The sequence below is a fragment of the Danio aesculapii genome, chromosome 21, assembly GCF_903798145.1.
Source record: "Danio aesculapii chromosome 21, fDanAes4.1, whole genome shotgun sequence".
In the NCBI taxonomy this organism is placed as follows: domain Eukaryota; kingdom Metazoa; phylum Chordata; class Actinopteri; order Cypriniformes; family Danionidae; genus Danio; species Danio aesculapii.
Genome location: NC_079455.1, coordinates 14,365,027 through 14,381,692, shown reverse-complemented (window position 1 = coordinate 14,381,692; position 16,666 = coordinate 14,365,027). Strand labels below are relative to the sequence as shown.

Sequence of the window (16,666 nt, the reverse complement as noted above, 5' to 3'; positions counted from 1 at the left end):
TTGCACTATGAGCTTTTGGCACAGCCAGTTGCAGTGTTTATAGCAACACTCAGAAGATTAAATAGCTACTGGCTCAATACCACATTGTGTGACAGTTGGTTGTTTCTCAGTGGAAACACAACAGCAGATGCAATGTCAGTCTTCACTATAAATCTAATTTCCCCTACAAGGAGTCTACGCTGCTCGCATTTTTAAAAAAAGGCGTCTAATAGATGACTTGGCTAAAACAAGACTAAATTTGTGGTGTCAGTGAAACTCAAATTTTTAGACTATTGTTGGTCAATTGTTAGACTATTGTTAGACGTCTATTCACTTGTTAAGTGTGACGTCACGTGAAGTGGCTTCCGGGTCCAAGTGCTCTATCAAACTGTATGGGAAGACTCAAAAAATGGTGATAATAAACATTTACAAATCGATGTAATACTTTCAAAAATCACGATTGCAATATATTTGTCCATGCCTAATATCAGATGGCCAGAAAGTGCTAAATCTTTTAGAAATTGTTAAAATACTGGTGTCTGTGATGCATCAAGTCCAGAGACACCATGATTGCATATAAAATTCACGTTAATGTGTGATAGGACTAAAAAGTGGTCATAAACAAATATTTTCTCAATATAATGAGTAGCGGCTTGGACCCGGAAACATAATTTTTGTGTCACGACTTAACAAGCGGATTAGATTTCCACTGACTTACCAAATTTGTGCTTGTTTCAGCCAAGAGGCCTATGCTTGATGCCTTTTAAACACAAAATGGGTGGGTAAACACCCCAATATATTGACTGAAATCTGAACTGAGAAACGACACAGACATGAAACGCTTGTCGCTAAACATGGCAAAGCTTGTCTGTGTTTGTCTGCATTTCTGCATCATTCATAACTGGAAATCACAGAACATTTACTGACTGCACTTGTTTGCCTTCTGTCACGCAATACACAGGGAAATACAAAAGGGATAGGTGCAAAACAAGGTAATTCATTGACAACAGTAGTGATACAGTGCAACCGCTAAGTGTTATGGATAGTTTGTATTCTTATCTGTTTATGAATCTTTTGTATCAGGATGAACAGGGAATTCGACTGGAAACCAGAGAATCTTTATTATAAAGAACTTTTATTTTTAAAGTGTAGAGTGTAGATGTGTTTATATGATAAAAATATTATTCCTTCATGTGATTTAAAACTTTTTTTTTGCATATTTTTTGCAATTACAATGAAACACATTGGCCCAATACCAATTCTGTTTTTTTCACCCCTACCACTTCCCCACCCCCATCCTCTTGGCCCTTGAAACAGTGTGAAGGCGAAGGCCTTCAAATTTTACCCCTAAGGAATTGGACACCACTACAGCACCTGCACACGTCATCATATGTCATCACGATCTCTTACTATATATGAGATCGACATTCACGACTGCTGTAGTTTTTCCAGTTGCGTTGTTGTGAAATCACTTAAGGCAACAATTTAATTTGGCAATAAGATCATAACTGTACTGTGAATTTACACAGTGGCCATATTCATCTATGTAAACACCAAAAACAACATTAACATTATAGCAGACACTGTAAAAAGCTCATTCCCAGCCACTAGACTTTTCTGACAGGGTATTCAAGTGTCATCGAGCGACAGATGTGAAAGTATGTTGTGGGACTGCAATACAAGATAGCAAAATTTACAGTTTTTTCAAAAAGCACGATGGTAAAACACGAACGCCGATATGGATATATAAAAACATGTGCTTGTTTGTTGTAAAAATTCATAATAATGACAAAAAATACAAATTTATGCATCTCCTGACTTTTGTGTGCAGCCATTTTGCAGTTATATCTGTGTGTTCTGGGAAATCTTTGTACCCCTTGGTGTTGTCCTGAAAAATCTCCATTTCAAGGGCTATCTAGCTCTTCCTCTTAGCTCAACGCTCTCAAGCTAAAGAGAATTGGAACACCCTTACCCCGATCCCTGGGGGTAGGGGTAAGGGGAAGGGCTAAGAGTAATTGGGATTGAGCCTTTGTTTTATAAGGTTTAAACAAATTCAAGGTCTATTTCTGGTGAGGAAGTAACCAGTTTGAATTATTTACAGAAGGTAAGCTAAAAGCCTAGCATGTCAAAATTCAAAATGTCAAGTTACATTCAGTAAAAATTCTATGGGTGTACCCAAAACTGCTCCTATACCCTTAAACTGTGCACAATTTGTAGAAACCATAATTGAAAGTGCTCTCAATCAATCCCACAATGCACCACAACATCATATACATCATATATATTAAATCATTTGCTACTTCAATTTCACTTCACACTCTTTTATAAGTTAAACACGGTTGTAACACTTTGCAATAAAATTTATGCTCTGCTTCTGTTCACCATAAACCCCACCTACATTCAAATGTTCACACTTAGCTGATGATTGATTATAGAGCATGTTTGGCATGCTGTTCCGGGAGAGAGCCCTGAGTTTATAAGATCCTCGTGCCTTAGACTCCCTCTCCTTAGCAGGGCGAGAGGGGAGTTTGAGCTCAGGTAGATCTCAATGAACCTCCTGACTTGTTAATGGCTAATGACAGATTATAGGGATAACAGTACTGCTTACTAAGAGCTTAACTATGATGCCAATTTGGTATGGTCAAATTACTTATATTGTGTGTTTTTGGACTGTGGGAGGAAACTGGGGAAACACACACGAGCACAGAGAGAATATGCAAACTCTACACAGAAATGTTGACTGGTCCAGTAAGGACTTTTAACCAGTGACATTATCGCTGTGAGGCAACAATGCTAATCACTGGGCCACCATGTCACCCAATCTAGAAAAAGGAGGGAGGAGTAGGGCTGGGAGGGGGAATTCTTCATGACAAAGTCTGTTTCTCAATATGCTTCTTCAGCGTGTAACGTCAGCATCAGCTGGCAAAGTTCAGTTCCATTACTCAAGACCGCAAGAACAGAGGACGCATGAAACTTCTTCATGTGTTCTTGATATCGAGGTTGCACTTATGCAGACTTGAGCACCAATCTTGCTCTAGAAGTCCCAGAAGTCATAGACTGATTTCACGTGGCCGCCATTTTTAAAAGCGAAATCGAGGTTGCGGTGGGAAGAAACCCGTAAGTATCATTGGGAGTTACATAGGAACGTTGTGGCCTTCCGAGTGACCCGAAGGTCCGTTCTGAATGAATAATGAAATTAAAAAGGGACATCAGAGCTCATTTGCAGCTAAGTTAAGGGAAATGGCACTAGTTAGCTAACGTTTTCTTTCCTAAACTCACATTTTAGATGCCATTTATCAAACTCGAGTTAATGATCTGATTCTTTCACTATATTAGACTTGTCACGTTACTGAATTAAAAGAAAAAATGTCAATTTCCAGCTAACATTTAAAGCACTGTTGATGGCTTTCTTAAACTGTGCTGATTTGCCATTGTGTTCACGTGCTCAACAGAAATGCTTGTGATTTGCCGAGAAGGTCATCAGTTCACCCTCCACAGTTTACAGAGTACAAACACAGACGAGCGATCAGCTTGATGTCTCGACTGATCTTCACAGCTGCTTCCTGCTCCAGTCTCCGTGTATCTGTGTTTGCACTGGGTGAAGGGCGGTAAACTGAGTGCAAACACAGATACACGGAGACTGGAGCGCGAAGCAGCCATGAAGATCAGTCGAGTCATCCGCGCTCAGCGGCGCTTCAGTGTTAGCCGGTTTTAAAACTTCAGTATCAGGACAACACTATTACAGACAACATGAGGGTGTGCTACAGAGGACTGCAGTGTTTTATTGCTCACCGGGTTACATAGGCTGAAGCAGGGGAAACGTCCCCACAGTGTTTGACTGGTGCCATGAACTGAAGCCTAGGAGGACACTTGAACATATTACTCTTACAGAGATTGTGATGTTTTTTGATGCTAGATTGCTTTTTAATTGTTTAAATTAAACGTACTGAATGATATTAAAGTAATGTTTACACCGTTTCTGCATTTTGAAATCTCTGCAACAGCTGGGGGTTTGTAGTTCACAGCATGTTACTGCAATGTTTACAGTGCTGGTCCTATACTTCTGGGTTTCTTCCCACCGCAGCCTCGCTTTGGTTCTTTAAAATGGCAGCCGTGTGAAATAAGCGTATTGCGACTGGAGGTGGGAAGCGCAGCATTTTATATAGATTTATTATTAAAGTTCAAAGATATCACTTATTTACCTCAGGAGTTTCTCTAAAGGAAACAGTGAAAGTAAACAATACCATGAACATCTTAATAAAGGAATAAACACATTACGGGTGTTTGTTTGCTGAAATTCATATTAAAATCTGTTTTATTCATATTGAGCAACGTATATTTATAATGTTTTTATGCATAGTATATCTGGTAAAAAGGGGGAAAAAAACAATATATCACTGTGTGAACGCTATAATGTTTAAATAATTTTTCATTAAAAACGTGTGAAGGTCACATGACCATCAGGAAGAACGCAGCATCTTATTTCTCACAAGGACGCGTTCTCTGTTCTCGCGGTCTCCTGAGTTCGTTCTTCTGAGGACACCTGGCAAGACCGGTCTCCACAAGACCGCAAGTCCATACTCTGCCTTCTTGGAAGTGAGAAACAGCCAGAGATACTGAGGTAAGAAACTCTGGTTATTTATAGTAAGTTAGAAGTCGTCTGATTGGTGGATCATGTGTTAGCTAATGCGGGACCAGCCGTGGTCAATCATGCACATGCTCCTCTTAAAATTAGGTTTTAAATAAACTTCACTTAATTTGACTGGTCAGTCTTTTTGACATTGATGAACACTTAAAACTATTGGAGCTTTTCTTTTCATCCCAACATCAAAATGATGTGTTAAGTTAAGTTATGTGCTGATTATAAGATATTTAACATTAATCAAATGTTTGCCTGTTTTTAATTATTAAGGAAGAATTGTCCCTTCTGATTGTTTATGGTGGTTATAGCCTTGAGTCAAGTGTTGTTTTGAACTCCGCTGACTTTCATTACAACAAAAATATCTCAATAAATACTTCTGAAAATATCTTTGATGTTCCACAGAAGAAAGAAAGTCAGGGTTGGAACCACATGAGAGTGAATAAATGTGTTAACATTTGGAGATTACCTATTAACCATAACCCTGCATTTCCCCATCACGTAATGATAAAGCATTTAATATTTAGCAGAGAGCAGGAATATCCACTGTCAGTGATATTTATATTGATAACATTTTTCCCAGCTTTTCACAATTAATACAAATATTTTCTCTTCCTAGCACTCATTTCTTTAGATACTTGCAACTTAGAAACTTTGTTAAAAACTCATATCCAGATTTTCCGAACCTTCCACCAAATCTGAACTTGAGCTAATTTTTTCTCTGGTTCTGTACGGATGTTTTATTTTTAATTTATTGATTTTTATTTTGTAATTTATTTATTTAATTTACTTATTTGTTTTTATTTATTTTCTGATTATTATGATTAGTTATATTCTTTTTTCTCTTTTTTTCTCTGTTAGATAAATGTAATTTCAACTTGTGTAGGGGTAGGGGTGGGAATAATATTTGTTTAAATTTCTCTGTAAAATTACTTTGTTATATCTGTAAAAGTTTAATAAACAAAAAAATAATATTTGGAGATAAAGTCTGATCAGACATTTATCATTTTAAAGAAATTATTTTCTTTAGTTCTTAACAAAGAATCCTAAAAAAAATGTCAGTTTCTGCAAGTAGCAAATCTGTTTTGGGTCAAACTTTATTTTAAGGCACAATTCTCACTATTAAGAAACAATCAACTATGACTTTAAGCTCACCTCTTACTTTGATGTTTATTAGTTATTAAGCCAGTTTAAGATATTATTGGGTAGGGTTAGGGATGAAGAACATGTACTTTATAAGTACAAATAAACAGCCAATGTAATAATAATAAGGGGGTGGCACGGTGGCTCAGTGGTTAGCACTGCAAGAAGGTCACTGGTTCGGTCAGTTGGCATTTCTGTGTGGAGTTTGCATGTTCTCCCTGTGTTCGTGTGGATTTCCTCCGGGTGCTCCAGTTTCCCCCACAGTCCAAAGACATGCGCTATAGGGTGAATTGAATGAACTAAATTGGCTGTAGTGTATGTGTGTGAATGAGTGTGTATGGATGTTTCCCAGTACTGGGTTGGAGCTGGAAGGGCATCCACTGCATAAAACATATGCTGGATTAATTGGCGGTTTATTCCGCTGTGGTGACCCCTGATATATAAGGGACTGAGCTGAAGGAAGAATAATGAATAATAATAATATAATAGACAGATAACAAGCCCCTAGATAATAATGAGAGTTGGCACTTAAAATTAAGCATTCCCCTATTTTCAGCATTGATTATAAAACATTTCAGTCAATCAGCATATTACAATAATTTCTGAATGATTACATAATGCATAAGAAGACTGGAGTAAATCATACGCTCAATCAATAGAACTGTACAATATTTACTGTATCAAATGCATGCAGCCTAGTTATAAAAGCAAACGAGTCTTTGTTTGAGTCAGCACAAAACATTAACGCTCGTCTATTTCAGTCTGATATTTCAGATATAACACAAGATAAGCGATAGTAAACATGCACTGGCCTCATTCCAAAGAATCTCTTCTTCTCTTTGCAGATTTCCTGACAGATCTTGGAGATGAGTCTGAAAACATTGGAAAACCAGTAAATCACCAACATGTTATGGATTAGTTGTTTTTATTTCTCATGAAAGAACAGAATGTACTGGCTGAGGCTAGATCTCAAGCAGGATGTGGTAAGAAGCCATCATTTTTCTGACCTCTTTTCTGTGCACCTGAAAGACTTTAAGACACTGAAAAGACACTTTAACTTTAAGTCACCGTGTCTCACATCAGAATTCAATTATGGTTTTGTGAAGTAATCAATAACATCAGCTTATTTTGATGTTATTGAGATGTGGTTTTCACAACATTTTGCACCAATCATGCTCTACTAAACATGTTTCTGCATCAACGCAATGGTTCCTGCCGCATCTGCTTCTCTGGTTTATCTTTCCTGTGCAGTATTTCCTCTAAACGTCACTGTGTCATTGATGGGCTCTTGCATATTTCTACCTGTTTGTGCACTTTTACACTGTTGAAGCATGCATGATGAGCTCCTGCAGTTTTTTTAAACCCTTGTAAATTAAATTACATTTTTAAAAACCTTGTAAATTAAATTAAATTAAATTAAATTAAAAAAAAATTATAAAATAAATAAAATAAAATTGGAGCCACAACACAACTATAGTTCACCCTTTTCCTCACCCTGCACTTGCACTATTAAGAGTTAGTATGAAGGTTTATTTTCAACAGAGCTTAAAGTTCTCAATGCTAAAAGAAGAGTGTTTCAGAAACTTGGAGCCACAATATAGTTCACCCTCCAAAAATAAACCAAAATTACAACTCTGCCATCATTTCCTTACCCTGCACTTGTCCGAAAGCAGTTTAAATATCTTTCTTCTGTTGAACATGAAAGAAGATAATTTGAAGAATGATGTAGCTGGTCCCTATTGGCTTTAACAATTATATGGAAGTCTATGGAAGCAACTGCTTTTTTCAAAATATCTTCTTTTGTGTTTAACAGAAGAAAGACACTTAAAAGTATTTTAAAATCATGAGGGAGAGTAAATGATGAGCTCATATTTTGCACTATCGCATTAAGAGTTAGTATGAAGGTTTATTTTCAACAGAGCTCAGAGTTCTCAATGCTAAAAGAAGAGTGTTTCAGAGACTTGAAGCCACAATATAGTTCACTCTCCAAAAATAAAATAAATTACAACTCTGCCATCATTTCCTCGCCCTGCACTTGCCCGAAAGCAGTTTGAATTTCCTTCTTCTGTTGAACATGAAAGAAGATATTTTGAAGAATGATGTAGCTGGTCCCTATTGGCTTTAACAATTATATGGAAGTCTATGGAAGCAACTGCTTTCTTCAAAATATCTTCTGTTGTGTTTAACAGAAGAAAGACACTTAAAAGTATTTTAAAATCATGAGGGAGAGTAAATGATGAGCTCATATTTTGCACTATCGCATTAAGAGTTAGTATGAAGGTTTATTTTCAACAGAGCTCAAAATTCTCAATGCTAAAAGAAGAGTGTTTTAGAGACTTGAAGCCACAATATAGTTCACTCTCCAAAAATAAACCAAAATTACAACTCTGCCATCATTTCCTTACCCTGCACTTGTCCGAAAGCAGTTTAAATATCTTTCTTCTGTTGAACATGAAAGAAGATATTTTGAAGAATGTCGTAGCTGGTCCTCATTGACTTCAATAATTATATGGAAGTCTAAATGGAAGGCCTCAGCAACTTTTTTTCCTTAAAATATTTTCTTTTGTGTTCAACAAAAAAAGACAATTAAAAAACTTTAAAACACCGAGGGAGAGTAAATGATGAGTTCATATTTTGCACTATCGCATTAAGAGTTAGTATGAAGGTTTATTTTCAACAGAGCTCAGAGTTCTTAATGCTAAAAGAAGAGAGTTTCAGAGACTTGGAGCCACAATATAGTTCACTCTCCAAAAATAAATCAAAATTACAACTCTGTCATCATTTCCTTACCCTGCACTTGGCCGAAAGCAATTTGAATTTCCTTCTTCTGTTGAACATGAAAGAAGATAATTTGAAGAATGATGTAGCTGGTCCCTATTGGCTTTAACAATTATATGGAAGTCTATGGAAGCAACTGCTTTCTTCAAAATATCTTCTTTTGTGTTTAACAGAAGAAAGACACTTAAAAGTATTTTAAAATCATGAGGGAGAGTAAATGATGAGCTCATATTTTGCATTAAGAGTTAGTATGAAGGTTTATTTTCAACAGAGCTCAAAATTCTCAATGCTAAAAGAAGAGTGTTTTAGAGACTTGAAGCCACAATATAGTTCACTCTCCAAAAATAAAACAAAATTACAACTCTGTCATCATTTTCTCACCCTGCACTTGTCCAAAACCAGTTTGAATATCTTTCTTCTGTTGAACATGAAAGAAGATAATTTGAAGAATGATGTAGCTGGTCCTTATCGACTTTAATAATTATATGGAAGTCTATGGAAGCAACTGCTTTCTTCAAAATATCTTCTTTTGTGTTTAACAGAAGAAAGACACATAAAAGTATTTTAAAGAGAGAGTAAACGATGAGTTCATATTTTCCACTATCGCTTTAAGAGTTTGTATGAAGGTTTATTTTAAAAGAAATTGTTCGTAGCTTCACAAGTTTTTCAACTTTGATCTCTACTCAATTAAATTTTAATCTAACAAATTGACTTTTACTGATATTTTATGAGTTATGATATATTGTCTTGATTTGTCATGTAAATTACATTGCGAAAAATGGGTTGTTTTTTTGGATTTCTGTCTTAAAGTGTGTCTCTGAATGGAGTAACTATTGTAAAATGAATGGCAAACAAAATGAAGACGTTCTGTGCTGGAACCTAATACTTACGCAACACAAAATAAACTGAGAAAATAAAACAAGAAAAACAAATACATGTGTACAAAATAAAAGTATATTCAGTACTTACGGTGCATGAAGCTGTGGGAACCTTCGAAGGTCATTTTCAGACATATTCTGAGGAAAAAAGTTACTTCATCATCATAAGATTGCATATATACAGTGCTCAGCATAATTGAGTACACCTCATTTTGAAAACGAACATTTGCATCCATTTTTCAGTGAATATAGGCAATGTTTTTGGTGCATTTAAACAAAACTGTTTTATTAAACAGATATATTTATTAAAATAGTATTTTAGTCACCAAACATATTTAAAAATTAAAAGATAATACAATTAAATTCAAGCTAAATATTGCAAAAAAATTACAACCTACAAAATTTCAACTAAATCTTTCAATTTTTTGTGCTTCTCTTGATTTTTCCTCTTTTTAAAATTTGTATTTAATATTTTTCTATAACATATATTTGGGTGTACTAGTTTCAGAACCATTATTGTAAGTTGTTTTGCTAGATAAGCTTTATATTTTACTTCAGTACTGACTAATCTAATGTATATGCACAAATCTAATATTGTATAGCTTCCTAATTAAAATCTGAATTTAAAAGAGAGATTTGTGAGGGGTGTACTTATATACGCTGAGCACTGTATGTGACTGTTTTGGAGTTGAACATTTTTTGGTCACTTTTTTGGTTTCTAATAACAGCACACTTCCTATATTTTTTGTTCAAGGGAAACAATTATGCTATAATGAGTCAAGCCACAGACTTCATCTGTTTTGTAAAGGGAAACGTTTGGTCTCTTTAAATAAAAAAGAACTACAAAAATATTCTCACAAACTGTACAGCATCAAAAAAATGCTTCCAACTATTGTGACAAACAAGTTTATGGCAAACGGTTAATTCTGCTTTCTACTGTCTGTGATCATAACAGAGTAGTGGCACAATTTTGCTCACACAGTGAAACTGTTGGTCTTAAATTGTACATACCAGGAATCTTTGTCCATTGATGTTAAATCGCTTGACAACATTATCACACCCCGTCAGATTCCGCTAAAGATAATGAAAAACACACAGTGAATATGCAGAGCCACACACACACACACACACACACACACACACACACACACACACACACGTATAACATATTGTTAAAAATAAGTCGGTAAAAGTGCATTAAGTGACATTTTAGATTGTGTGGTGGTAATTTGTAATAAATGACTCTCATTTATCATGTTTGAAGTGGACTGACAGTCTTTACAGTGATTTATTCTATGCTAAACAACTATATGAACATCAATATGTTCTGAACGTTTATGAAGGAATTTTTTATATATCTCCCTCTATACTGTAAACAAATATCTGTTAATTAACAGTTTCCACATTTTGTGATTCAAAAGTGTTTTCTGTTTATTTAGTGGTGAATTGCATTATGGGATCTTGAGGTTATGAGATTAATGGCATTATGGGATCTTAATCTCAGCTCTGTCAACATTTGATGTTGAAAATTCAATTCTACAGTTTAACAAAGTGACTTTTATTGACATTCTAGTAGTTTGAAATAGGGCTGCACGATATTGGAAAAATGTAACATTCCGATATTTTTTTATTTTAAGAGTTCCCACTTAGATTGATAACAGCAGGTTTGGCATGCTGTCCTAGGAGAGAACCCTGAGCTCGCTGATAATTGAGCCCACGACTACCGCCTGGTCAATGAGCATGTAAGGGGGTACGAGATCAGGTAGTTCTCGAGAGCTCTCCCTGCTAAGAGGAAAAGGGGGAGATGGGGTGGAAGAGGGATTCTTCAAAAAATGAAGATAAGGCAGTAATGATAGACAGGCTATTTATAGTGAGTTTGGAATAATCCGATTGGCTTACTAATAATAACAGATGAGAGACCAGCCGCGATCATTCATATCACATGCTCCTAAAAAATTAGTTTGTGAAACTTCACTTTGAGATATAAATTGCGATATGAATACAATTATACCTCTCAATTTGGAAAGAATTTATAATGTTAGATCGGTTGGGATAATTCTGCAGTGGGAGTGCATCTCCATAAAATCTAATAAACAATCTTTAAAAATTTTGGGGTCCCCCTGACATATTTTCATTGTGGTCTGTGCTATTTGCAGTGCATTACTGTATTTGCATGTGTTGTGAGTATTTTCATGCACGTGTTTAGTCAGAGATTGATGAATTAATGTTTACTGTTTGCATCTCCATAAAATCTAATGAACAATCTATAAACGTTTTGGGGTCCCAACACATTTTCATGGTGGTCTATTTGCATGTGTTGTGAGTATTGTCATGCATAACAATCTATAACTACAATCAAGAAAAAGATACAATTGAAATTTGTATCTAACATTATTCAAGTACAGTAACTGAATGATAAAAATAAAAATAATTGAATAAAATTAATCATAGTTTTTGTACCACAAATGGTACCATTTCTTAAACTGGAATTCTTTTAAAATCATTAAACAATCCCAGGCATCAAAAACACATGCAAATGATAAATTATAATACAAACTCAACATTGCATATATATTGCGATGTGACTATTGCGAGTGATCATATTGCGATATTGATGCTGAAACAATATATTGTGCAGCCCTGGTTTAAAATAATAAAATCTATAAGAAATAATATATGGAGAAATAAGTCTGTAAAATCTCAGACAATATATCACTTTAAACTACTAAAAATGTTAATAAAAGTCACTTTTTCAAACTTTTCAAGGTTAAAAGTTGTTGAAAGAAAGATCAAGATCCCATAATGCAATTCAAAAGCATAATAAAAAGGAAAAATAAAAATATGAATCACAAAATATGGAAAACTGCTCATTTCTGAATATTTTTTCAATGTAGCATAAACTCTTCTATAGTGCACATCAGTGTGTTATGTGCTAAACATCTGTGAAGAAACATCAGTGAACTTATATAGTTATACAGTGAACTTCTATACAGCTTTAAGTGACATTTAAAGGCTAAGCTAGGTTAATTAGGTTAAGGTTAGGGTAATTAAGCAAATTATTGTATAACGTTGGTTTGTTCTATAGACTATCGAAAAAATGTAGCTTAAAGGGGCTGATAATTTTGACCTGAAATGGTTCTTTAAAAAATAAAAACTGCTTTTATTATAGCCAAAATAAATACAAATAAGACTTTCTCCAGAAGAAAAAATATGATCAGACATACTGTGAAAATTTGCTTGCTCTGTTAAACATCATTTGGGAAATATTTAAAAAAGAAAATAAAAATCAAAGGGGGGCTAATAATTCTGACTTCAACTGTGTGTGCTAAATATCTTTTAAAGAACATTGTTGTCTTGAATGTCTACAAAACAGTTACTGTACACTCTGCACAAATTTGAGCCAGATATGGACAATGCTTGGGTTTGTCCATATTTGGGTTGAGTAAGAACTGCATTTTTATGAGTCTATGTGCTAAATGTCACTTAAATATGCCCATATGTGCTTAACATTTGTAAATAATCATATATATGTACTGAATATCTATAGAGGAAAGGTCATCTATATTTAAGGTACGCCAATTAAAGAAAGTCTAAATTTACTAATTGTCAATTAATGGTCATCTATATTTCCTGAAGACCAATAAAAGAAAGCATATATATGTATTGAATTCCAATAAAATATTATGCACAGAACGTCTAAAAGACCATCTAAATTCACTGTATGTCTAAAAAAGACCATATATACAGGGTGGGCCATTTATATGGATACACCTTAATAAAATGGGAATGGTTGGGTGGTGGGTGCATGGGTGGTGACCATGGTGGCCATTTTAAAGTCGGCCATCTTGGATAAAACTTTTTTTTTTCAATAGGAAGAGGGTCATTTGACACATCAAACTTATTGGGAATTTCACAAGAAAAACATTGGTTTTAATGTAACTTTATTCTTTCATGAGTTATTTACAAGTTTCTGACCACAACAACAAATGTGTTCAATGTGTTGAAATGCAACCCTCCCACTCTTCACACACTGATAGCAACACCACATGAGAAATGCCACACAGGCTTACATTATCCATAGTTTCCGGTGCTGCACATCTTGTGTCTTCACACCATAGATAATTGCCTTCAGATGACCCCAAAGATAAAAGTATAAGGGGTCAGATCGGGAGACCTTGGGGGTCATTCAACTGGCCCACGACGACCAATCCACTTTTTAGGAAACTGTTCATCTAGGAATGCTCGGACCTGACATCCATAATGTGGTGGTGCACCATCTTGCTGGAAAAACTTAGGAAACGTGCCAGCTTTAGTGCATAAAGAGGGAAACACAGCATCATGTAGCAATTTCAAATATCCAGTGACCTTGAAAATTGCATTGATAAAAAATGGCCCCACTATCTTTGTGGTCTATGGTGTGAAGATACAAGATGTGCAGCACCTGAAACTATGGATACTGGAAGCCTGTGCTGGCATTTCTCCTGCAGTGTTGCTATTAGTGTGTAAAGAGTGGGAGAAGAGGGTTGCATTGACAATCCAACACAATGTGCAGCACATTGAACACATTTTATAAGTGGTCAGAAACTTGTAAATAACTCATGAAAGAACAAAGAACAAAACCAAGCACACCATTGTTTTTCTTGTGAAATTCCCAATAAGTTTGATGTGTCAAATGACCCTCTTCCTATTAAAAGAAAAAAGTTGGATCCAAGATGGCCGACTTCAAAATGACCACCATGGTCACTACGCATCTTGAAAAGTTTGCCCCCTCACATATACTAATGTCCCACAAACAGGACGTTAATATCACCAACCATTCCCATTTTATTAAGGTGTATCCATATAAATGGCCCACCCTGTATAAAAGACCATATATATTTACTGAATGTCTCTAAAAGGCCCTATATATTTTCTAAATATATATATGACAATCTATATTTACTAACTATCTTTAAAAGCATGTCTGTATGTGCTGAACAAGTCAATATATGCTAAACATCTATGACAGAATATCTAAACTGATATATTTACTGAATGTCTCTAAAAGGCCCTATATATTTTCTAAATATATATATGACAATCTACATTTACTAAATGTCTCTAAAAGACCATATATATTTACTGAATGTCTCTAAAAGGCCCTATATATTTACTGAATATATATATATATACACATATTTGTAAAAATATGTGTATATATATATACACATATATATACACAAACCATATTTACTAAATGTCTCTAAAAGACCATATACAGTATATTTACTGAATGTCTCTAAAAGGCCCTATATATTTACTGAATATATATTTTTATATAACCATATTTACTAAATGTCTCTAAAAGACCATATATATTTACTGAATGTCTCTAAAAGGCCCTATATATTTACTGAATATATATTTTTATATAACCATATTTACTAAATGTCTCTAAAAGACCATATATATTTACTGAATGTCTCTAAAAGGTCCTATATATTTACTGAATATATATAAGACATCTATGTTTACTAAATATCACTAAAAGACCATCAATATTTACTGAATGTCTCTAAAACCATAGCCCCAGTTTTTTCCTCAATTTCTGTTTAAAGGAGAGAAGATTTTCTCAACACATTTCTAATCATAATAGTTTTAATAACTCATTTCTAATAACTGATTTATTTTATCTTTGCTATGATGACAGTAAATAATATTTGACTAGATATTTTTCAAGACACTGCTATACAGCTTAAAGTGACATTTAAAAGCTTAACTAGGTTAATTAGGTTAACCAGGCAGGTTAGGGTAATTAGGCAAATTATTGTATAACGATGGTTTGTTCTGTAGACAATCGAAAAAACATATAGCTTAAAGGGGCGAATAATTTTGACCTTAAAATGGTGTTTAAAAAATTAAAAACATTTTTTATTCTAGCCGAAATAAAACGAATACGAGTTTCTCTAAAAGAAAAAATATTATCAGACAAACTGTGAAGATTTCCTTGCTCTGTTAAACATAATTTGGGAAATATTTAAAAAGATCATCTATATTTACTTAATGTCAAAAAAGGCCTTATATTTACTGAATATATATAAGACCATCGATATTTGCTGAATGTCTCTAAAAAGACCACATATTTACTGAATGTCTCTAAAAGGCCCTATATAATTACTGAATATACTGAATACTGAATTTGTCTGTATGTGCTGAACACGTCAATATAAGCTAAACATCTATGACAGAATATCTAAACTGAACATCTATTAAACAACACGATGATTACACAACAATTTTATTTTTCAACCCATTTCAATGTACATTTCAATTCTAAAGTTAAAATTGAAAGACACAAAAAGAGAAAGTAACCTACAGTACCTTCTTCAGAAAGTCTGCCAAGCAATGTGAATCCCAGTTCAGAACCTCGGCTTTGGATGGCAAACTTCCAAAACTCATTGTTTTTCACTAATGAATATAAAATCCTAAATGTCTACAAGCATCCAAAAGAAAGCAACCACTCTCAGATTGAGTTCACACTTCGTCTGACACTGAACACGAGGAGACAAACGTGTCAGCTCTAAAAAAACAAATCAAAGAAAGCCAAATAATGACAGAATCACCCAGTTGCAGATCCAGAAGTCAAAGAAATTACTCAAAATTCAACAGACATTTTCTGAAAACGCAATAAAACCCAACACCCCGGATTTGCCTGAGCTCGGTATGAAAAGAAAGAATGACATCCACTTCCCCATAGACTTCCTGTTAATGATTGTTGTGACAAGTAGGGGAAGTACAGCCCCTTCACAAAAAAAAACTATTTCTTAATATTACATATGTTCACCAATAAGAGTTTTCCCCCTCAATAACCGCCTGATTGTCACTTATTCATCATAAACTTATTCATCATATATGCGTACACTGTAAGAAAATACACTTATATTATTATGTAATTATGTTTATTTAACTCATTAAAATAAGTTAAGCATGTTTCGATTTATTTTTTAAGTCATAAGAGCTCTTTTACATCAATTTAATGCAATGTAAGTTGGCTTGTAAGGTTAATTCGACTCAACTAAACGCTCAAAAAATTACTTTTGCTGTTTGTTTAAACTACTTTTTTTTTGTGGAACAACTTAATTGTTTTATGTTCAATCCACTTAAATTTGCAAAAACTTTTAAGTTAACTTGACCGATTTGTGTTGGGACAACATGAAGGAATTATGTGGAACCCAACATTTTTACAGTGAATATTCTGCAACCACAATTT

At 34.3% G+C, this 16,666-nt stretch overlaps 1 protein-coding gene across 2 annotated transcripts in view; it reads right to left on the bottom strand.

Moving 5' to 3' along the window:
• The window catches only part of lcp2a (lymphocyte cytosolic protein 2a), a 41,852-nt gene extending 25,700 nt beyond the window's left edge, over positions 1-16,152 (bottom strand). For both annotated transcript variants that reach the window (XM_056446677.1, XM_056446678.1), the window contains exons 1-4: positions 15,778-16,152; positions 10,429-10,491; positions 9,509-9,555; positions 6,574-6,633 (exon numbers count right to left, since the gene is read on the bottom strand). In XM_056446677.1, coding sequence (XP_056302652.1) covers positions 6,574-6,633; positions 9,509-9,555; positions 10,429-10,491; positions 15,778-15,855 — 248 coding nt within the window. In that variant the 5' untranslated portion in view covers positions 15,856-16,152. The remainder of the gene's footprint in view (positions 1-6,573; positions 6,634-9,508; positions 9,556-10,428; positions 10,492-15,777) is intronic.
• Between the last annotated feature and the right edge of the window lie 514 nt (positions 16,153-16,666).